This window comes from Bombus impatiens, unplaced genomic scaffold (genome assembly GCF_000188095.3).
Source record: "Bombus impatiens unplaced genomic scaffold, BIMP_2.2 scf_0814, whole genome shotgun sequence".
NCBI classification, from domain to species: domain Eukaryota; kingdom Metazoa; phylum Arthropoda; class Insecta; order Hymenoptera; family Apidae; genus Bombus; species Bombus impatiens.
This window is the reverse complement of record NT_177233.1, coordinates 762,723-787,608: the sequence shown is the minus strand read 5'-3', so window position 1 is coordinate 787,608 and position 24,886 is coordinate 762,723. Positions and strand designations below refer to the sequence as shown.

The following is a 24,886-nucleotide window of genomic DNA, read 5'->3' as shown; positions in this document are numbered from 1 at the left end:
AGCTGTGCAAATCTGCCCCCCAAAAAATATTGGAGGTTATACGCCTTACAGTTTTATAATAATTAATAATAGTTGTAGCGTGTATGTATACAATTTTTATCCTTCCAAATTTTATGGTATTCTTCTAATATTCTTCAAAGTACTATAAATATGTGTGGGAATATTTCCAATTTTATATCTTGCCGATCTGTGATTAAAATGAGAAATATTACTTCACGAAAGAATTGCAAGCTTTCGAAAGGCAAATATTTGTCGCCTTGTCATTTAACGTTTGCAACGAACGTTTGCGGCAAGTCTATAATCGCATAACTGTCGTTAACGCTTGATATGTCATGCGTCGAGGCCCGGATGACGATTCGAAATTGTATTGTACGATTTCACAATCAATCGTAATGATATCGAATATAGTACAAATGTGTTTTGGAACGTAGGATAATTTATGTTTAACCAGGCGAGAACTAAAATGAAAATTCACCAAGGAAAACGTCATCACGTTTACGTTGCGAAACGTTCGAAAATTCCAAACGATCGTTCTAACTTAATTCTACCCGATCGTTTCAAGTGATAACGCGTGGTTCTCTTAAATTTGTTCTGCTTCCACTGCTTGCGAGCATTGTAATTTCAAAAGAACTTCGTGTAAGAATATAAAATACAGTGAAAGAAACTAGGAATAAGAATGCCAAAGAACAACGTCTTTGTAATATGCTGTAAGCCTAAAGTAGAAATAAATAATAATAATTATCGTTACACTGTATAACAATCGTAACTCGCTGCAAACTAATCGAACGAATCGCGCGCCTACGCGTAGAGCGCAATAAATCGACGCTTATTTCACAAGTGTATATCTTCGATTTAATCCGAGAGTCGTAAAAGAAATCGATTTCCATTCATCGTGATGTTTACCCCGGACGACGATAAAGCGGCCGAATGTAAAGCAATAGAGACATAAATTTCTGTCCAGGACAGAAACGATCCTGAAGTGATTCCCCGGGCCGCGTTTCTTCTCTCTAACGATCTAAAGAGAAATTCGTATCGCGCGCTACAAGCACGCGAATGTCTTCTCGCTCGGCTATAAAATAAAATACACTGTTAGGCGTGCGACGATCTGTTGCCGGATCCGAGTCGATCCACCGACGTTTTCTCCAAAGTAATTCGCTATTTCCTCTGTCTTATCTTCTCGGATACCAATCCGCATCTTCTCTGTCCTTTTTATCGAAATTCATCCGCAATCACGATTTAGTCGAGGAGTGTACATGCGATCGGATCGATGCAAGAAAATTTTGGAAATTGAGCGATAACTCTGCCCTTTGTTAGACGTCGGTGTGACGTATCTCGCGAAACGAGAAAACAGATACGCCTGTTGTATGCAAAACTTGGGAAAAAATAGGAACAGATTGCCCTTGTTTAACTAAAAGTTTACCGTGTCTGGCTAGAGAAAGACACAGATTTTCACAGCTACTTGAACCGAGACGGACGATAGGTTAAACGATCGACAAAAGTAAAGGCAAATAGGCATATTCACACGCTTCGAATCATCCGATATCAAGTTACAGAGAAATTTGCGCGTTATGCGCGCATTTTCATCTTTGTCCCGAACCTCGATTCAAATTGCGCGCTGTACAGCGTGTCTCGATATTACATCGTCGATCGGCCGCGTGGGAAATTCGATACGCACTGCAAACGACTCTATTCCGCCTTCTTTTTCGAGCCGATCAATGGCTTTGTTACTTGGCCGCAATTTCTATCGTCGACACATTTTTATTTTACCTTCGGCATACTACGTCGAACAACCCACAACTCTCTAATCGCATTCGTATTACAGCGAACGTGGTATAACTTGTCCACGGTGTATATCTCAACTGTTCGTTTCGCATGTACGTTTCGTACAGACTGTCGAGTACGCGTGATGCGTTTCTCCTCGCTGGCGAAAAAGAAAGTACGTGGCACAAGCGAGAGAATAGGCGAGGAATGTAGGGTAAGATGAAGGTGTAGGTTAGGACCAGGTTAAGTTAACGAAATTAAACGAAACTTCGTAAAGTTCGTAGAGTATATAACGCGTGTTCAGCTTGCAGTTATGTACAGGGCGTCTGCGAAACCGTGGACGAGCGATCTGATGGAGGAGCAACGCGTAAAGATAAGCCGAATATGGTTTCTTCTTCTAGGGCTTCCCGCTTTGGAGAAATAAAATTTGCAAGCCCTTGGGTTACCAACGCATTAACCGCAAATTCCGAATAGCGAAACTACCTCTTGCTGGTGTTCGTGTTATCCATCTTTTCCATCCATGTTATCCATGTTATCCATCGACGACAAATGGGAGGACGCGAGCTTCTGCGCTGCGATTCGACGCTTCGTCGCAGAGAGCAGAGAGAGCAGTGACAAAAACTGGTCCCCTTATTCTTGTTGCGCGATTCGCGGAAATAACTCGCGCTTTCACAGAAAAATTCATTGCTGCGGATCGCGTTCGATCCGCGAGGAAAAGCGGCATTTTCGTTCTCGTTCCGACACGAGAGAGCTTCAACGGGCGTTCGAAGTTGGAACTACTCGGAGAAAATGCATCGAACGAGCGCATTTTTTCGAGGAGGCAGGCTCTCGCCGAAATGCCGAGCATTTTTCCAAAGGTCCGCCCGGAGAAATATCGTCGAGCCTTCTTTCATAAACGAGAATTGTTTGCCGACTCGGGCTACAACGTTCGACTCGAGACGAAGAAAACGACGACGATTTGCATACACACGACGATCGCGCGCCCTTTTTCCGACTTCTCGCCTTTCTCTCGACAGACCGTTCCATTCTTGTCCCAACCGTTTAATAAAAGATTCTCCCAGCCTCTGATGTTTGCCGCGATATTAAATAATCCTGGATACGAACGTTGTCCGTGGAAAATTAGGGACACTACCTGCTTCGAGCGCGGATCGATACGAGACGTCTTGTTCAACTTGCAAAACTTGCTCAAACATCTGGCATAATAGAAACGACGAGAGAAAACGATTGCGAAGAAAAATTGTACAGGAAGACATACCCTCATTTGCGGTTTTCATTTATTTCGCTTTGCGACCACGTTCGAACGTTCTTTTCACATCACTTGTATAATATATATATATATATTCTGTTTATTTTACACCTGCACGTTCAATTAATTAATCCTATCGCTTTCATACACCTGTCCATTTTGTGTTCCACGTTCTTCTAGCTGACACATTCCAGATACTTCGAAAACATCAGAAACTCGTGTCCTTCCTATCGTCGTTCGCCATCGAGACGCGAACAGTAAGATAACAGCAACGATACCCCGCACGAGGACAATTAATCGTTGTTCTCGTCGTAATTCGCGAATGAAAATAGACCGCACACGATGCGTATGGTATCTGATGATTTATAGCCGTGCTTTGTCCTCGATGCATTCATAAAATACGCAGGAACAAATAATTTATAGTGCTATTCGGACACGATTTAACCATGCGTCCAACTGATGCAAACTGGACACGGTCGTTTCCGCCCGGAAACCAGCTATTCTTTTAAATCGCGCGCTGAAATATCGTTTATTAATTAGCCGTTCCCTCGAGTCTCGTCAATTTTACTGGAGTTTTCCAACCGACCAGTCGGTATGCCCGTTAGATTTCTACATTTACGGATGCTTTCTTCTACCATTTTTGCCTTGAACCGTTACGGACAGAAATCCCAGTCCGCTACACGTTAATATACGTTTTCTGTGTTAATAATTAATCGCACTCTCGTCACAACAACTAATTAACATAATGGTGGAACGATGCGGAGGCGAAACGAAGAATATTTTCATACGAATGCTATATTTTCTGCTTGTTGCACGTTCCACGTCGGCGATTCTGATTTACATGACACGTGTCCGTCGCTTGTGGCCGCGTTTGACGATCAATTTGCGGCGATAGGTTCGATTTTCTGCGTAACTAGTGACCAACTATGATTACCGGAAATCTAAATGGCGGCTCTACATCGAACCGCAATGTTATCATCGATAGTCGATGATGCGACGAATTTATCAACTACCGGCCACGAAATAAAATCCTTCTATGTATAATGGATCCTCGTATTTGCATTTTCATTCGCACGAACGACGTATTCCGACGCTGGTAGACGATTTTTACGAATATATCGTGCGTATTAGTGGAAACACTAAAATTTCATTAGCGTGCTCGCGATTAACGCGGTAATTTATAAAAAAAAAATCGATTTTTGGAAAAATCTATATCAATAAAGTCATCTTTTCGGACGAGTCAAAGTTTAATGTTTTTGGCTCAGATGGTGAAAATTATGTATGAGGAAAACCAAATACGGCATTGTAAACCCGACGTTTACATCAAACAGTGAAACACGGGGGTGGATCGGTCGTGGTGTGCGGGTGCGTGGCTGCCAGTGGCACCGGAAATTTCGTATTTATTGATCGAATACTTGATAAATATAAATATTTAAATAGACAGTAGAGTAAAGAGAAAGAGAAACCATATGCTTGCTTTGCGCACTTAAAACTGGCGTTCGACAGGCTAAACGGAGAGAAATTGGAGAAGAAAATGAGAAAAATGAGCATTAACCAATTCGAAGGATAAAAAAGTTGTACGCAGAGACAAACAATGTGGTGAGAATCGAGGATAGCAACGTAAAAAAAAAAGAAGAAAAGGTATGGTCATTGACATATAAGTATTTAAATATTTAAAAAATAACCTTGAAGAAAGTGTAGTAGAAAGTAAATTAGGATCATTGGAAATATTTCCACCTCCAACAAAATAATGGTTCTAAGCATACTGCTAGAATTCATTATTATTCATATTTATTTATTTAATTATTTGAAATATAATCCACGTTTATATCGTGATTATGTTGAATTTTGTGATATGGTATGTTATATACATATAGAAAATGCAAGATATTTAGTACGAGCATATATGTACCGTACTTCGCACAAGAATTTCAACAGTTTTTTAGAAATTCCATGTAATACAAATCTTATGCTAATAAATACTAGTGCGAGCTGTGCGTATGTATACGTTGGCTGTACGTACTCCAACACTTTAGGAAACTATGGTGCGTGTGTCGAACGAGACATTCTGGCGTAACGCCAAGTTTCATTGGAAAAATTTGAAACAAGCCTGAAGATCAATCATACACGGAGACAGTCACATATTCAGTGTACTTTCTTGTAATTTTTACCTAAGGTCTTTGCCTAAAATTAGTTTCGATATTTTTCAAATTGCTCCCTGAACGCCCTGCGTATATGGTCGGTACAATATTCTCGATATACGTCGTCGTCAAGTATAACGCCTATATCGTATACGTAACGCGTGGTATCTAACAGGTTACTGCTTAAAATTAATTAGCAATAAAGGACGTGGCGTTTCATGCGACACCTATCGCTCGAGGATGCTATAAAGCAACCTTAATCCTTCTGATCGATAATGAACCGCGCGCTCCTCGCGTAGCATTTCATAACGGCGTTTACAAAGCCGATAAAATTGTCCCGCGAATCCAAACGATTCCCCGACCAGTTTAATACCGTTGACGGATTAACGAGCATCCCTGCCGTTTTCTTGCCGCTCGTCCTCGTTCGCCAGGACCTTTCGATCGGTCAACGCGAGCACAACTTGCGAGCAAGGATCGCGCGTTCAGAATACGTTGGAAAATCAATGCCAACTATGTGGCAATCGTCGCTGTCGTTCGTCGCGAGATCGCTGGTCCTTCGATGCAACTGTTCTCGGTGGAGTTTGCTTTAAAATCAGTATGTTTTGATCGATCACAAAGGTTCCTTTGACCGCCGGTTTCCGACCAAATATAACTTTCGATTTGTCGATCCTGTTTATATAGACAATAGGATAATACGGATGGTTTTGGGGCTTTGCTCTCAGCTATTGAAATCCTTTCTATTCCCGTCGATTTATAATTATATTCTCGTAGTTATCGGGCAGTAATTTAGTAAAACGATTACCCCATTCTACTAACCTGCTACGAACGAGATAGAGAGATTCCATTTCATTGGCAAGATCGTATGATATCGAACACAAAGCTATGCGTTAACGATGCAACGATAAATGAGAATCTAACTTTCTGTATCACCAGTAGTAGTCCGTAATGCTTTAACGAACGTTGAAACGTTTCGCGTTTGTACCTACTGAATAAATTATCCAACGTGGACAACGAAAGAACATTTTACGATTAGCGATCTCCAAAATGAGGCGTAAAGGAGCAACCTAAGATTGAAAATTCTCGAAATTTCACGTACATCGTGCGTTACATTTCCATGGAAAAATTTCGAAGAAAATGACGTCGAGCGTTTTCTTATAAATACGAGTCGCGATTTAGTACGTTCTAATACGTACGAAAGTAACATCTTACTGAATTATTGCATCAAATAACCATGTATGTAGTATCGGAGAGAAGGGCCTAAGAAACGTCGAGCCAACTATAGACAATGTCGCGAGAGCCGAGGCGCTGTCGGCTCCATCAATGCGTTATCGGTCCTTCAAATAAATAGTTCGCCGAAAAGGCCTACGTGACCCTGGCTACGAGCGGAACACGTGTGAATCGACGTGCGACGATACTATAATCGGTCCTTTTGTTCTGGAATATCGCTTACTTATACTACACTAAACTCTATTTATATTCCTCTTGTTAATGAATATCACTTCTTAAAATACATTAAACTTTGAACCTACCATCATTACTTGTCCTTACTCTAAGAATCCAAGAATATATTTTGTACATAATTCTATTACTAGTAGCATAGCTTATTCGTTTCATCTTATTAGCCTAGAAACTGAACTTGCCTATGTGGATTACGATATACATATATATATACATATATTTTCTTTAAAATATACATATACGTTATGCTATATATACATATTTATATCGTTGAATCTAGCTTAAATGATTCTTTGATTTCTATTCTAAAATCGTCTTTCAATCTCTACCAACGAAAGCAGAAATTACTAATTGTATATTGCTTCTCCGTTTACTTCCTAGAACACTCTATCCTTGCTTTGTTTTAAACGTATCCTATCACCTCGATCTAATTTATACAAAACGCTTCATTTCAGAGGTTTATCAGCCGCGTTTCAATCACTGTATACTACAACAAGTATTTAACGGTGTTCCATATGCTAATAACTCGAAATTCGTACGAAGATGGAATATACAATGGAACAGCATGATTTGCTTCGTTACAATATACGGTAAAGCGGCGGATATTCGAACACCAATTATCCCAACGTTCTATTAATCGAACATAATTATTTCCCGGTAACGTAAGCCTTTATCCCTTGCAAATATGTACATACATACATACATACCGTGTATATTTTCAAATGCCGTCCCACCTTTATCAACGCAAACTCGATACCAACGTGCCAATTAAACGTATCGCAGGTGGAATTTCCTTGGCGATTTCCTTGGCGATTTCGTCGTATCTCTCCGCTGCGTGTGCTTCTACGACTCCGGGCACACGATCGGCGAACGAGACGCGTGTCTAAGTTATTCGCGACTGGTGAATTCTGGTGATATTCCGAAAGCCGGGAGGAGCAAGCGTTACTCGGATCGAGTCTGGAGCGAAACTGAGGCGAAAGTGAGGCGAAACCGAAACAAACCGGCGACGCGTCTTACAACAAAGTCACGCTCAAAAACTGTAAATATACAGATAAGGGTCGTGCCAACGCGTAATAACAGCACGTTATATCAACCCAACATAATATTTCTATTTGACGAATGCCCTTTTTTTGTTTCAAGTACGTATAGGTTTTTATTGGCTTTCATATACAGTGTGTTCTATCCTGACCTTTTATCGTCTTCTATTCGATTTTTATTCGATCGAATAACGGTCAAACTAACAGCGTGTTGATCATCGAAAAAAAATATGAAATAATTGGGAAACTCGAAAGATGGAGTATGTGCGTGAGAATTGGCAAAAGTAGAAGCTACTGGAAAATTCACCGTTACGAACGTTAACGACCTTACCAGGCAAGTTCGAAAGATCGATTTCAAGATGTAATTTGATTTTTCGAATTTTGAAGAAACAAGAAATTTGAAAAAGTGAGACGAACGAAAGAAATAACGACGAGGTGTCATTTGACCGGATTTGATAGGGTCAGCGTTAAAGAAGAAAAGTACGATATCGAAAATTATCGAAAATTATCCAACGCTGGCGACCATAGGAGAACCTAAAATACTATGTCAACGTAACGAAATAATTTCAGTTGTTTATGCTGAAAGAACTACGTGTTTGACTTGGCAGGCAAATAGACGTGGGATCGATGAATATTAATTATTTATGTCGATCAATCTCGATCTGTATCCGAAGAAATGAAATTTCGGATAAAAGAAAGGATTCCAATTCGTCGAATTTGTCACTCGAATCGTAATTTCATCATCGTCGAAAATTCCGTCGTCCCATCGATTTTACAAGGGAGCCCTCCACTGTAATTACGCAAAACGAATATTTCAGAATACTTGGAATAATTGATAACGCTCCGAATGCATAGCTAGGAACGATAATCTCTCATAAAAAAATAAAAAACGAATAGGCTTTAGTTGGCACGGTCCATAAAAATTACTTTCCATCGCAAGTATCGAGGACATTCAAAGTAATTCTCGACTTTACAGCCACGCTATCGTACAAGATCCAGTTCTTTCTTTTTTTCTCTTCTTTTTTTATTTACAAGAATTTTACAATCGATTCTCATTAAAAATTATAAGTAAATTATTCTGACGTCTGATTCTATCAGACGACTCGGTGAAGAAAAAATACGAAAATGAAGGGAGCCCTTCTTCGGTTAGTGGATGAGGATTTTATGATTGCGCCTCTTGATAAAGTTGATGTCATCCTAAAGAGGGAACGGTTATTGCAGCCTCTTAAACTGTCATCATCACCGTTTTATGTTTCGAGAAGGATAACCTCTTCGGGTAGTCGCGAAGCTCGTTCCGCTTCAGACTATCTATCTCGTTGTTTCTGCTAAATACGCTCCAACGTAATCCCATACACGGCGTCTCGTTGTTTCGTCATCGCACACCGTTGTACTCGAGAAACGCGGCGATTGTCTTTAAACCTACTTTCTGCTAATTTTCTCTCCAATTGCCGTGCGTCTTGTCAGCGCGACATAGATTATCCTGTCACATTTTCGAGAGTGGTAGAAATTTATTTCTTACGTGTAATGCGATTTCATTGATAACAAAGGGGGGAAATAATAATTGATAATAATTGGGTTTCGTTCGAAAGAGGCAGGCTCGTTTCGAATACAGCGAAAATTCATGTAATTTTGTTTGTTCCGTTAATCGCCCGAAACGGTTATTCTCAATAACAGTCTAAGGAAAATAAGAACGTGGGAACAAGGAAAAACACAAAAGTCGACCGTTTTTGCCGATCGTTCGAGGGTCAGCCAAAAAATTATATAACAACTACATATGCTTTGTGTTACGTTTGACATTCTTGTGTCAAGAATAACCAACAATCTACACATTATGATTTCTAAAAAAGATGAAACTATGATTATTTCGTGTGTGTTTATAACACGACTCGTAGCAACAGGCGACAATCAAAGGTCGAACAAATATTCTCAGGTCCGAGAGCAGCGTGAAAAAGTCGTTGCTATGAAACATGACTTCAATTCCACGTCCAAATTCTCGTCCAAGTATCGAAACTGCGGTGACGCTGGGACGGGCGTCGAATTTAATCGAGTTAAAGTAAAAAACAAGAGAATAAACGTTGAGATAAACGAACGGCAACAAATAATGGGAAAAATAATCGACTCGAATTGGATCTGCGTACCGCGTAAAATTTTTAAGTACCAACAAAAACGCGTAAAAATATGCAACGAAAAAAAAAAAGCAGCAAAATGTATCCTCTGGCTACATGTATCCTCTGGTACAGCGACACGCTTTAAACAGCACTCGGCTAATAAAAGAGAATAACCTCTCGCAGCTTATCAGGAATTTTTGCGTTATATTCCCAGCGCTATTAATAAATTCTGCCCGTGATAAAGTCACAATTTATACAACGCGAAACAGAGGAAATAGAAGGGAAAATATCATAGAGAAGTGCCAAAACAGGTACATAAAACTGTATCTCAACGCGATGAACAGCGTATTATAGGTAAATGAACCGAATATGAGACCTCATCGTATTTTTACGAACAAGTGCAGCCATGCTGCAGTAGAGCTTTAAATTACAACGGCTGGATTGTGCAGAATTTATGCAGATTCGTATTTTCGAGAATATAATTAAAAAAGTAGAACCTCGGCGGAAAATTGTTTTACGTAGCAAGTGCTACAGAGAGCAAGCTATACAGTGCAGTCACGGTTATCCGATTCTCGTTTAACCGAAGCTCCGTATTATCCGAGATGCTTTTGAAATTAATCCTAACTTCGCTTTTTTCCGAAATTTTAGCGCAGAGAAATAGTCTGAAACCGCGAAAGTAACCGATGGCACATTCAAACGACTACACAATTAATTAAGCCTAAATACACGTACATTGATTACCAACGTTATCGAAATGCTTCCTACGATTCTATCCTACAATTTACCTACGTTCTTACTACACCTTCCCGTGTCATCCGAATGTTCGACTGTCCCAAGTTGCTCCTTCTATCAGCCGACATTGAATCAAACGTTCTATGTACAATGGAAAAATCATGATGTGGCACAAACATCGGCGCAACGAATCGGTGGCTGCAGTTCGTTGGACATTCTCGCATTGTTCGATTAATCGATGTTTCGACGATTTTCCGGGTCGCGAGGTTCGATATCACGTTCAAGTGGCGGAGCTTGCCCCGAAAAATCTCCACGAGGCCAACTCGTATCACGATATTATCCTGCTTGATCTCTGATTCCCCGGGGACAGATAGCCTGGAATATTCGCCCGTCGATAGGCCGCAGGCTCGCCAGCTAGCCCGCCAGGAATACTCTGTTTTCAGCCAGGACTATTCTGTTTTCAGCCTGGACTATTCCGAAAGCTCTAGAACCGCGGCCGCTGCGGAAGCTCCGGGAGACACGTCGCATAAAAAAAATCCCGACGATAAAATAAAATCGTTCAATTCTAAAGTGCTGCGCGGTGGTTGAAATATTTACTCCGTTTGATAGTTCCGATGGACGATAAGTATCGGGTCGTTTTTTCCTCGCTTTGGCGTCACGGCCCTGTGGATACTAAGAGTGTTGCCATGGGAACGTATGACTGTCGTTTTCTACGTTCACGAGTCTTTTGTCATTCGATTCGAATACACGAAGCGCGCAATGAACGATTAATCAGGCAAAGCAACGATTAGTACGGTGCCCGACAGAGTAAAAATTGGGCGTGCCTTGTTATCGTAGGAATATAAGCTGGGCAGAAAGGCGACAGACGAGGCCTGTAACACGCGTCAAGCGAAAGGAGAAATAAATCATCTTATGCAGTTTCTAAAAGATACAAAGTTTTTATAACACGCGATATACTGCTAGCAAATCGCGCAATTTTGCATTAAACACATGGTCAGACTGGTGGTCTGAACTCACATTCTCTTTTCACACTTGCATTGAACAGAATGCAATTGTCTACGACTATAGTCGTTGCTAATCCTTGGCGGTCAACGTATCTCTAAATCGATAAATCGATAAATTAAAGAAAAAAAAGAAAGAACATCGTATAACCCAAGTTCGCGTTTCCTTTCGTTAACAAAGAAACGACAGAACTTTCCTGATACTTTGCTACGTAGTTTTTATCATTATCGAGGAGCTTGCCATAACGTAGGACGGTAGTTTTTGTAGGATCCAGCTTCATAGAACGGTATCGCCTAAGGTCGTAGCCAGCGTGAGCATAACTTGCGAAATTCCTGACAGTTCCGGACACAATTTCGTGCACAACTTTTCGCAGAACCTGCTACTTCATGAAACCAAGGGAAGGAGCAGTGCGTCGCGGAATGCAGTTTTTTTTCTTTTTCCCTAACGTGTCTTGTTTTAATATCGATAGCGTGGGCAATAAAAAGATGCGGATTCGCGGTTGAGCCGTACAGAAATATAACTTTCTATCGACGCGATAAAATATTTCGTGAAAGGAAATAAGCAGATACGGAGACGTTATGTTGCAGACGGATTTTACATACGCGAAATCTTCAACAGGACGATGATCATCCAACGAAAAATGTATCTAACGAAGGAAACTATCGGATAAGACTGACGTTTCCATTTTTCGTCCTTTCGTTTTGCATTAAATAAACTTCAACGTTGCCGACGGTTTGCCGGATTAGCATTTGCGGTTTTAGTCGCTTAATATCCTCGCACAGGTACTTCGACGAACGTTTAGAAAATTGATTTCAACTCGAGTTTCGTGGGCAATCTGTCTTGCTGTGAGATATGGGTATGGCGCGGCAACGTGAAACAGCGCGTTTCCCGCTAGCAGAAACCGCGGAGAGTCGTCCACTGCTGCTCTGCTTCACAACTAAGCCATAAATTTATTCCTCGCCACGCTCATTCCTGTCTATCGATAAATTGTGAATAGCTTGGCAACTATCCCTTACATAACCCGTGGCACTTCAAAAATTCATACATTTCGTCCTTTGACTTCTACCGCTCTTCGTCGATCGGTCATAATTCATTCCTCGCCATACTTATTCGCGTCTTCCAATAAATTGCAAAAAGACTTTCCATTACACTTTGTAGTTCGAATGTTATTTCAAAAGTTAATAATTTGACTGTAAAATAAAACGCGAAATTCCGATAAATATTTCGGTTTTGGAAATTTCCTTGATAAACAGAGCGAAAGAGAAGGAAGTGTCACGCCATAATGCAATTTGGAGCTAACTGGACACTTTTAAAATGGTTCTAGCGTAGAACAAAAATATTACAAGACGAGAATAAACGTTTCGAAGAAAGTATTTGAACACTTGCTGCCGTGGGAAACGTTGTACGCGTTGTCGAGTATTATTTTGCAAAAATTACGGTGGACCGTTTCATCCTGCCTTGCGACGATTCTTCTGCTGCCACGTCGTACTTAGATATTACTAACTCTTTTATAAAAGGTCGTTTAAACAATTTCAATCGAAACTAATTTTTTCCAAAGATGACAAAACTCGATCTACGATATCGACTAATAAAAATAAGTTACTAGTCGTCCAGTACGGTAATTCGATGCAACTGTAAATAATCGGGCGAAACAGAAAACAAAATAAAAAATGTTCGCATTATTTTCAACGTATAAAGCCAACGAACTCTAAAAAATCAGCCCTTGTTCAACGCGCGCGCTATTCGATTAATGTCATTTTTGCAAAAAAAAAAAATGGCCATGCACTCGTGACTGCGCACGATCTTCGATGAAACACATTTTTGTTGAAACTCGTCAGCGGAGATATTCGCGCGACGGAGCACGCCGTAAAATTACTTTACATATTCCACAGCGTCGCACGATTCAGCGCAATTTAAAGCATTTTCGGGGTGGTCGATCTTCGCGTTCACGATGCAAGTATCGCGATGGAAGTTGCGAGCAGCGTGAAAATTCATCGCGATGCGAGCGAGCCAGCCGGCTGAAACTCGATTGCGCGAGTAATGAGACGCCGCGAAACATTCCGTCACGCGACCAGATTCGTCGAACATTCCGAGTAATCCAATAATTCACCGTGCTAGATATAGCCCGTGTGGCAGAAATTGAAATTTAACCCAATCCGCGACAAGGTCTAAGTGGCAATTTCACATAGCGCCGTGCCGCTTCGCCTTTCCCATGACGTTTCTTCCAAGAAAGCTCCTCTCGTTAATTACTCGACTGTAGACGAGGAACAGGTAAATTCTATTTTATACTGCACCCTAATTACGCCGCATTTACGTCGCGCCACTATCATCTGCTCATTGAAAGAATGCAACGTAGTCCTCTTAGGTTCGTGTTAGGATCAGAATAGGCGTCTGTTACAGCGATCGTCGCTGTTGTTACATTCAATCACGTTCTTGTCGAATCTGTGATCTCTCCGGGCTAGGAGAACTGTAGCGGGTTTGTTATTCCTCTTCAAGATTAACAATAGCACTCGGAGCACGCGTCTATCGTCTGGTCGCCAAACCAGTTGAGATACCAACAACTCGTTGAGAGAATGCAGCTGGTCTTCTTAGGTTCGCGGCTTGTAAATTGGGTCAGACTAGGTCTCTTACAGGTTATGATTTTAGAGCACAATTAATAAGAATAGTATCTTATAAAAATCAATTTGTTAACGTGGAAGCAAATCGCAACATTCCAGTGAATTGACTGGACACCGGGTCGATGTCTCCATTGTTCCAGTTTTTTACTGGATCTTACTTCGATCCACCGTCTGGGCTAACGCGTAAGCCTGACTTTAAATGGTCGTTCCGTTCATCGTCGTCATTTGTGTATCGATGTAAAAATAATATACAGATACGAATAAATATTTCGACGTTCGTTTACGGAAAATCGAACATCTCGATAGTTTCTGTAGATTCCGGGCGCCATCGTAGAAATCGTCGTTTTCGTTCGAGGGGCACGTTCAAGGAGCTATTAGCCTTCGAGTGTTCTCTGACGTCATCGATCCATTCTTTGACAAATAAAAGCGGATAGACGAGAAGAACAACGAAATAACGAGGCCAGCGGGACGCTTCTTTTTATTCTGCCATTTCTCCGCATAGAAATACGAATCGAGAGTGCGGCTTCTGCATTTTTCTTCCGTAATTATGCGTCGTATTGTTGCTTTCAGCTCGTGCTATATTTCACTGGAGAGTCAGTGGGACAGGAAATGACGGACAGCAGGGAATTTTTAACATCTTCGGTAGAACTTCGTCTCGCCCTCTTCTAGTTCTTCTTTTTCTTCTTCTTCTCAGACAACGTTTATTTTCAACGTGCATTTTCAGCTACGTTCGTGGAAGGCTTGCGCAAGCGTAAGGACGCGTAGAATTCATATAACGCGTGAACATCCACGCTAATCAATTTCAATAGGAGAAAAGTGATTGTTCGATCGCTGATATTCATGCAAATGCATATTCACAGAGAATATGAAAGCCAGACAGAGAATTGCTTTACGTACTGCATATTATAACGAGTACTACACTTTGAATATTTCATATACTTTTGCATATTTCCCGCATTCTACGCATTTCCGCGCCTTTGAATTTCTCATAAATGCATAAAAATTCCGCTCTGTCTGGCGACTCTTCTGTTATGCGCGATATTCCATTATCCGAATAATTATGCCGCCCTCTTATTAGTTCGGACAAGGCAGGCTCCTCGCTCTCGCGTGTCTCGAAATCACGAAACCTTCGAGATTTGCGTATCTCTTACAGAGAGACGTTATAGAACGAAGGTATATACGCGTTGTACTTCACGTGCTCCGTCTAATTTCTGAGATCGCTGGGTATTTAAGGGGCGCAGTAACTTATGGCAATTTTGCGGACAACCCCAGACAGGTTTGAGTGTACATTACCGAGCGTGAGAAGGCGAAAGGTCATCATTCTCCGTCAAAGGAATCCAGAAATTTAATTAATCCGAGTCAATGGTAGCGGGATGTACGTCAAACTTGGACGCGTTGAGTTTGCGGTGGAAATTCTCGAAATTTGATGTTACGTTCCAGAGAAATACACGCAGACAGAAATCACCGTTTAAATTTGCAAGTACCGTTCAATCGACCGGTCGTCGGAAAATCGATCGAACCGGGTTTCCAGTCGAAGAAAATACGCGTTGTAATATAAAACCGAAGCACTGACTTCGATCACATATTCTTGTACCGTTAACGTCGACGCATTATTTTTGCGAAGGAACGACATGTTTCAATGTGGTTAATTAGAAGGATTTTCAATCGAAATGGCAATTCATTTTTACGGGCTATCAGAATCAACATTTCGTTGATTGTTCCATCGTTTTTACGATACGTCTTTTTGCTACGTCGTGTCATGTTCCATCTGTTCTCTATTTCGCGCGCGCCTTCTATTTCAAATAATAGGTACGTCGTGTCGTTTCATTCGATAAGAGACGCTTCATCAACATTTTAATTGACTGCAAATGGAACATTTTCAGATGGAACTTTCAAAGGTATTGCAAAGTAATACTCGTTAAAAAGAAATGCGACGGTAAAAACTCATCGCTGGCAAATTATGCCCAATTTTCTTTCCGTTAACAATCGAAAACTCGTGCAACATGGCCCCTTCTTCTCTTATAATTAGTGACAGATTTGGGGGGGAAAAAAAAGAAAGTTATCCGTGACAGGTGTCCAAATACATTTGCGAGACAGCGCGCGGTGATACGTTTCTCCGACGTTATCAGCACTTTTTAAATTCTATCGATATTCCGTTTGACGCGAGCGTCGATCCAACGATGAAATCCAATTAGCTCTGTTAATTGAATCACGCGACGCGGTAGAAATTAATTAATCTACAACAGAACAAGTCGACTGGTTGGGTAACTGACTTGATAGAACTTTTCACCGTTCAGCGGGAAACGAGGAAACTTTTCTACGCCGTCGTTTCACCCAGCCCGATTATTTATGAAAGTACAGTGACTCGCCAAAGCACTCAAACACTTTAATATAGAATTTTTTTTTTATGAACATACTATGCACATTGTACCAAACTTTTTGAAACTTCGTTAATACCGTAACGAGGCAGGATTATCCTGATTCCGCTGGTAAATTTCGAAACTAAGCCAAAGATGTATATAAAAGCTGCAAGATATTCGTTGGCAACATAAATTCGGTGAAAAATTAGCATACAGCGTTAACAGAGTAGTCTGCAACGTAAAATTAGCGTTATACACGATCACGCTGAATATTCTGGCTTAACGATGTCGCGAATAATGGATCTTTCAAATTGATGGTGTTGGCGAAATAGTTCCCAATAGATATTTCCTCGTCTCTACGTGCATACACCCTCGGATCCTTTTCAAACTTTATCAATACAATCACGATAATGGTTCTCGAGTATCTTAACATTTTTTCATGAATATATTACGCGCATCGAACGAAACTTTGTGCAACTTGGTTAGCTGTGTAACGAAGATACAACTATCCTAATTGCAATAGCGAAATTCCAGATCGACCCGAGAGTCTACGAAGAAGTTGCAAGACGTACGTTCAACGTCATTGTCGAAATTAGTATGCAACGCGAAGACACAGCTAGCGCTAAGAATGGCCCGACTAAATATTGGGATTTATTAATATAGTCGATAATTGATCTTGCCAATATCCTGACGATCGTTGCGATATCGAGTATCCTTGCAATATCGAGTAATGTCTGGAAATTTCTACATACGTTTTCAGGTTCGTTTCAACTATTATTAAGGTGACAATGATAGTTAAGTCGCGTTGAAATGCCAATGAAATTCCAAAATATCGTATATAATTTGTAATTAAATATATAAATACGTAAAATATATGATTTGTTCCTCGAAGGACTTGTTAAAGTCTGTCTGTCAGTGAGTCTGTGCGTTAAAGAAAACATTCCGCTGATATTCATCTTCTGCTCGGTATATTTTACGTTTCGGATACACTGCTTTTGTACACAGCTGTCGCAAACAGTCGACTCCGGCGTTCGACTTGCACGGTCTTTCGATCGTTTGATTAGGGAACCGCTGTTAGACTCGATGCAACACGGTCGGTGGACTGCTCAAACTGTACACGATGTAAATGTAGACAGCGAAAACCGCAGCGCACGTGCCCAAAGTGAAGACGGCCGTGTCGAATCCTACGGGAACAGAATCGAAATCGATCGTGAGCCCCGAGTTTTGACCAAAGCGTTGCTCGCTTGAATTTCGTTTAAGCGAAGGAGGAAATTTACGCCGTGTGTCCTTACGCGCGGGGAAATATTCGCGCGTAAATGTTTAGAAATTTTCATTTTTATAAACATCGAACACATCGTGTGGAAAAAAAGAAGAAAATTACACGTGAACAACGAAGAGTATCATTCGAGATAAAAATTCCAGCGACACTGGCGAATGCTCTTTCGCAAACAAGAATCTCGCGGGATCGTTAGAAAGGAAGATGAATAGAGAAGATACTTTGACGCGTTAAAGTCACGATAATTTAATGCTTCGCTCAAACTCCTGTGCAGTTCGCAACGTCTCGGTTCGTCTTTCGCAGAGTTCAGTTTCCAGTTGTTTATGAAATTTGACAAAGCCGATTACGGCCGGGGCATTTCGAATTTCATTCGATCTTTCGTCCCAGCTTTTCACCGAAAGCGCAGCACCAGCCGAGATCCTTCGCTGCTTGCGAAATTTCATAAAGCCGATTAGAATCGACGTAGCGGACCATACGAAACGAATTTCCCGACGAGAAAGTCTCGCGTGCACGTCCCAGCTCACTTGAAATCACTCGTTCGATCATCGTTGGCACGCGGAAAGTAGCCTCCGATGGCCTATCGATGAAAAGCAGAAAATTTCTAAAAACCTTCGCGTTGTTCCATGCGTTCTATATACTTTCGACAAACTTTAAACTAGCGTTAGATTTGGCGTTGTCAAGGGAAAGTATGGTTGTCGTTTCTGTGTTCACGAGTCTTTCGTCATTCAATTCGAATAGACAAAGCGCGCAATGAACGATTAATCAGGCAAAGGAGCGATTAATACGTCGTCCGACAGAGTAAAAATTGGGCGTGCGTTATCGTAAGAATTTAAAGGCGGGAAGGCGACAGAGGCGGCTGGTAACACGCGCGAAGCATTTCCCTTCGTTAACAGAGAAACGATAGAACTTTCGACAAACTTTTTCATAATCGATAAGCTCGTCGTAACGGGTCAGCAGTTTTTGTAGGATCCAGCTTCGTAGAATGGTATCGCCTAAGCTGGCAGCCGGCGTGGACATAACTTGCGAAATTCCTGACGGTCGCAGACACAATTTCGCGCAGAAGCTACAGTAAAATTTGCGGACGATGAATGGAAAGTGACGAAATTGTGCCGCACCGCTTGGAATTTCGCAAGTTAAGCTCGTACTCGCTGTCACCTTCTCCTAAGTCCTAGCGTTGTTTCCGAAAATCGCCACTGAAATCGCCGACACCATTTTTAACGACAACAGATTTGACCGACAGCGGAGCTGATTGACAACATCATCGTCCGACGATAATTTTGACTGGCACCGGTTCCCACTGACTGGCAGTATCAACACATGGAAATAACAGAGGATTTTTACTTCTGTAGGTTCGATTGTTGCAGATAATTGATAGAATATACAACCCAAACGCAATACGGAGCAGAAAAATTGAGTGGTAGCAATGAAACAACTTTTGCTTCGTTTGCAATTAATTCGCGTGAAGTTCGAACGTAATTTCGACGCGGATCAATGATTCGGTACGCGTCCTGGCCATCGTTAAAACTACAGCAGCGAAGCTGTTGACAGTTAAAGCTACCGACGATCAAACACTGTCGTCGACGAATTGCTGTCGGTGATTTGAATGGGACCCGTAAGAAGTACGCGGCAAAGTAGCTCAACGCGGGCAGAACGCAGAAACATCGAAGGATTTGGAAATAAATTTCCGCTTTTCTTTAACAGGCAACCGCGAGTTTCCTTTCGGATACGTCGAGACGCCTGCTTCGATCTCTCAGGGGAATTAAAATTGTCTCACTTTCTTTCGCGTGTTCGTCCCACCCTTGAGACGGGCATTCTTCGTCTATCGATGACTGCACCGATTCATCCTGCTTCAACGGCTTCCCCTCTGCGGTTTCGTCTGAAGTTCCTGCTTTCGTTGTCTTCTCTTCGATATCTTCCTTGACCTCTTCTGCAACCTCATCGGCCTCTTTAGTTTCTACGAAAGATCGCGCGAATATTTCAAATGCTCGCACCCAAGGCACGCAACAACTGCGTTCTGTCTACCTCTCGCCAGATATTAGAGTAGCGAGTTTCGTATCGTTAACAAACGTATTTGTTCCATTGAAAACAGAAAATTATGCCCTGAAACACCATCGGTAGTTGCAAATTGCAAATTGGAAGTTGTAGATTATAATCGTTAAAGGTAGGGCGCGTGCTGTTCAAATTATCTCACGAAGAGTATTGCGATCTTTCCTCGCGCTTAATTTTGATCGCGCTATTTCTCCAGTTCTGGCTAAAATATTCCGAATCCATCGTTGACCGATAAAGCGCAACAAATTTCTGAGGCGATCGATGAAAAAAAAGAAAAAAGAGAACTGTCGTATTATTTCTTTCTTTGCTCTTAACTTCGTTACGATACCTTCTGCTTCCTGTCGCTCGTTAGGTTCGCTCTCCATAGCCTCGGACGAACCAATTTTCGATCTCCGAGAAACATCCAACGACTCCAAACTGTTTCGGATCGTCCCGTTTCAATTCCTCGGTCGCGTTAATTCGATTTCGATCCTGAGCGAGCCACGACGATACAACATGACCGGGCAAAGAACCAACGGAACTTGATCTCGCGCACGGCGCGGAACAACCACCGCGCGACCTCTTTTCTAGTCGGATAGCCGAGCTGAAATCGTCAGTTGGGACGTCCTTAGTTAGCGGACGAGTCGGCAAATTTACCCAAGGACTCCGCCGGGCTCTGGCCGTCGTTAAGCACAAAAGGTTCCCTTGATTTCTTGCCTCTCGTTTTCCTCTCGTTGCACGGCCGAGCCTCGCGAGCTTGCACAGCTCCTCGATGTCGGCGAATTAATCCGCCTCCGGTGATTACGCGGCTAAACGAGTCTCTTCCTCGGAGGCTGCCGCGCGTTTCCCGGCGGCTGGCTTTCTGTTCGAACGATGCAAATTTATGATAAGCGCGAGACGTAGTTGGAAACGACGTCGTTTCGTTGCAAGTGTAGATCTTCGACTCAGAGACAGGCGCAGAGCATTGGAAAACCGAGCACTGATATACGTAAATACTTTTCTCTCCGTAATCGGTCGAAAATCGAGACTCAACGACCGCGGATCATCGTTTGGAGAACTCGATCGTACGTAGCGGACAGGATTCGTCGTTTTGTCGAACTTGGAAGACAGGGCGCGAGTGAAAGAATATGAATATATCATGTCGTACGTACAACGAGTCCTCCTGGAGCCCGATGGGACCATTAACGATGCAACCGGGACGAAAGATTTCGAGTCGAAGGGAACGAGCAATTGTTACCTAACTGCCAGTAAATTAGGAGCGTCCGTTTGAGGATCGGTTGCCAAGATTTCTGCTCTGTGGTCCAGTTTTTCGCTCCTTTGTTCGATGATATTCTTGGCTGGTGCTGATGAATTTTCAAATGCCCTAGGCGTCAGTCGGGTCTTCGTTATTTGTTCCTTCAGCTTGGCCAGCTGTTTCGCGAAGTTCAGCTGGAACCTCGGATCCTTCGATCGGTCCTTGCTCGACTTCTTCGTTCTCCAGCTGTTCCACGATTCTTGGCTCGCGATTCAACTCGGTGTCGGTGGAACGTAGGGGCGTTTCCATGAGTTCCTCCGAGCTAGCGCCCACCTCGTTGCTTTTGCTCTTCTCTAGGTTCGAATTCGCGGTATTACATCGACGGACAGTGGTTCGGAATGGGACCGACCTCACCAATTTCCATGGTCTCGGAATATCTTGTCGCGGACATGATTTTGACGAGGGTAGATCCCCAAACCGGCAACTCACAAAATTACGAGACTTCGCGGATGTGCCGAGAATACGCATACGAGTTATGCATCGGGCAATTTTTGTTCGCTGCCCAAAATTCTCTCCGAGGGATGAGATCGACCCCCCGACATCCGGCTACCCTTCCATTTCTCGTTATAACTTGGCAACTGTAAGAACTAGGAAAGAAGTTTACAGGCAACAGCTACTCCCTTCAATTAGGATTATCGTTTGGTAAAAAAATTGATGGATGTTGTAGCGAGGGACGGAATCGAGAAGCAGGCGGATCTTTACGAGTCCGTTTCATTTCATCGGAGCGGATTTGGGCAAGAAAAAAGAATGCATAAATACATGTCCTCGACGAGGTTCAAGAAAGAAAGAAAAAATACTAAACGAAACTGGAAACGGATTAATAGAATTGAAAACAATATTGGAGAAGCGAAGAGCAATTACAAGACGGGCAGGAACGACAATAAAGAAGCACAGCAAGGAGGCAAAAGCCCAAAAGTTGTCGTAGTTTTAAAGACAGAATAATTAAGGGAGTAAGAAGAGGGGAGGGAGGTAGATATATATATATATATATATAAGAAGCGAAATAGGTAAATGAAGTGTAAAACCGAAAGCTCGTCCAAAGCAGGAAAACAGTGGCCAAGAAATAATAATAATATATATCCTTCGTGTATCCCCGAAATTTTATAATTTTTGCAAATTCCGAGTCGAGAATCTGCCCTCGCGAACAACTGTCCTGCATGTAACAGTTGTTCGGTTTCAATTTTAAAGATAATACGGAGGTACAGAGAATTTATGTCTAATATTATTTTACCCTAGAATGGCGACGTAATCCTAACTTAGATTTAACTGAAGTTTGTTGGAAACACCTGAGGAGCTAAAGCTGTCTGGCTCAGACTATTGAACGTAGTAACACGTTTCAAGGCCGTCGAGATCGGTGAGGCGTGCCGTATTCTAAATAATTGACCATCTCTGACGTTACGCGTGTCCTTTGTTTCAGCAAATTACACAGCGTTTCTCGTTAATTAAAGTATCAATTTCAATGAAAGTATCTTCAGCGAATTTAAAACCGGAAATGAGCTCGCACGTGCAATGCGCAGATGCAATTTGCGTGTTATTTACCGGCATATTTAACGCTGAAGTTTAAAGAAGTGGACTTAAAACGTTTGAATCGATAGGGTAAACAGGAGATTAAATTTATGCGCGAATAATTGGTATTTTGTGTACTTCTCGCGTGTTTGAAAATGTACGATGAATAAGCAAAGTGCTTGGACACTGCACATTCGTAGAAAATTTCTACCAATATATTGCTCGTTTGAAAGCAAGGCAAAATAGCATTGTTATATTCGTTATTCTCGTCGTCATTGCTGTAATTCAGGATTACTTTAATCGGACGGATCGTTAAAATCACGTTTTCTCAATATTGGTTCTAATTTGTCCAAAGAATGATTCTAACAAATACTTCGAGAGGCTGATCAAATACGAAAATTTGCCAAAACAGATTTAACGTGAAATAAAGCAAACCTGCGGCCCGAGCTTGTTCAAGCATCTTGGCTTTTAAGAATGCGAGCTTTTTGCAATTGTTCTCTTTCGTGCATCCTATGATGACAGGCATTTTTCACCGACGTCTTGTAACGAGAGATCTAAAATAAAACTATGATATAAATTCTATTTCGTGGCTTGTCTTTCGATTTCTGCAATTTAAATTCAACATTTCTGTTAATTGCACGTTCAGAATTTAGTCTGTAAAAGCGAAAAAAGCAACGGTATGATAAATACTTTTATAGTAAAGAGCTTAGGGATAAAATTGAATGTTTTTATAAAATTACGAAGGGAGGAAGAAGAAAGGTGTTGTTTCAGCTCGACGCGAGATTATCTTCGCGACCCAGAAGCGTTTTCTTCGACACAGACCAACGTCCAATCTTCTGTTTCTTTCAGCAGTGCTTGTACCCACAATCTTTTGACTCGGACGCTTTCTCTGATCGTCTCTTAGAGTTAGATGTCGCACAGCGTCCCTCGCAAGCGCGTATTTCGTACGATTCAATGGGCTGTTACGAAAAGTAACATTAAACCAGAAAATTTAACTTTGCAAGCATAGTGCTTTTCTCTCTTTCTTTGATTCTCTATGATAGTTAATCCTCGAAAGCTATCGTCAAGGAACGTTACTTCATTTAATGTCAAACGCCGTCAGTCGCGTAAAAGCATACATACACAGCCCTTAAGTATAAAATATTTCTAGTTTATTTATACCTATGCCTCACAAGTTTCATATTCTGTTACTTTTGAACTTGACATACGACGAAAGCATAATGAAACTGCCTCTACTCGACCCGCATCGTTTCTACGATCGGCCTCCTACAACTGACCTACGTCTATCTCCCATACGTGCGTAAATCTCGTCATGTCCTTGTCACCTGCCACGCAACACACCCAGGATCAGGAGATCCGACGATTTCACGTTGGTTTGCTCAACATCGTACGCGGGAACTTTCGCGATTTCGGCCGGAGACGTGCTCCACAATTTGCCAAACTTTCGGAATTATTCAGAGCTCATTGGTACAGGAACTTCTTGATAGCACCGGTATTTATTGAATTACCTCGGATATCGACGCGCCGCCCCGAATATTCCGCACGCCGCAGTTCGTGGAACTCACGTCTGTTTCATAATCGAAATACTTTCCGCAGCGTGCTTCAGCGAACCGACAGAGCCGAATCATTCGAAATGAGAGACTGATCGAACCACGAAATACGTTTCTCTGGAACACTACCTTGCCAGGCTCGGTCAAGTGCTCGGTTTCGAAATTCAATTTGAAATTGTACGTTCGTCGTTGCTACTTTCGTTCGTCTGAATTTATGTAAATTCTTATATTAAGAAAAGCTGAGGAGCTGATTTGCATAAAGTTAGACGAACGAAGGAAACAACGATGAAATTTAAATTACATTTATGACAAGCGTGTAACTATGTTGCACTGTGAGCACCACGCGTATCGACCGATTATTATACTTCTGTATTTATCAAAAATATCGTCCCGTTCATGTTGCATTCTTTCATGATTGCTAATATTTATTTTAATTGGTAGAAAAATTTCTGCCAGGATAAGGTCAACTGGTTCGCAAGGGAGGAATTTTGAAAATGCAAAATTGCTCGTGACACGAGAAATTGCGTATAAAATATCCCAAAGTATGCTGGTCTCTATGATACGCGCTACGTGCAATAATTTTCGAAAAATTCGCAGTCTAAGTATTAGGAACTCGGTTGCTACGCACGATCAGCGTTGGATCTTCCCCTGTGCTAGGAGACACGCATCGAGGATCGCAATCGAAGCGATTGGTAGTGGAATTGTTACGAGATTTCAGCTCTCTACTCGGTTCGTGGCTCGGCTGACGACTCGATCGACGACTCGATCG

At 41.8% G+C, this 24,886-nt stretch overlaps 2 protein-coding genes across 10 annotated transcripts in view; both read right to left on the bottom strand.

Moving 5' to 3' along the window:
• LOC100749849 (cyclic nucleotide-gated cation channel alpha-3-like) overlaps nt 1-24,886 on the bottom strand; it is a 110,857-nt gene that overhangs the window by 48,320 nt on the left and 37,651 nt on the right. The gene's annotated exons all lie outside the window — the stretch shown is intronic.
• Nucleotides 15,086-21,004, bottom strand: LOC112213590. Its single transcript, XM_033323122.1, has 4 exons — nt 20,919-21,004; nt 20,117-20,629; nt 19,514-19,693; nt 15,086-17,647 (listed from the first exon to the last, which is right to left on the bottom strand). The coding sequence occupies exons 2-4, from the start codon at nt 20,151-20,153 to the stop codon at nt 17,538-17,540; spliced, it is 327 nt and encodes a 108-aa protein (XP_033179013.1). The 5' UTR covers nt 20,154-20,629; nt 20,919-21,004; the 3' UTR covers nt 15,086-17,537.

Bases quoted from the DNA above. Each gene is read 5' to 3' on its own strand.
- LOC112213590 (XM_033323122.1), bottom strand. From the start codon at position 20,153: ATGGAGAGCGAACCTAACGAGCGACAGGAAGCAGAAG. The intron at 19,694-20,116 runs GTATCGTAACGA...GATCTTTCGTAG, and splicing joins CGAGCGACAGGAAGCAGAAG to AAACTAAAGAGGCCGATGAG. The intron at 17,648-19,513 runs GTGAGACAATTT...CTGTTCCCGTAG, and splicing joins GGACGAACACGCGAAAGAAA to GATTCGACACGGCCGTCTTC.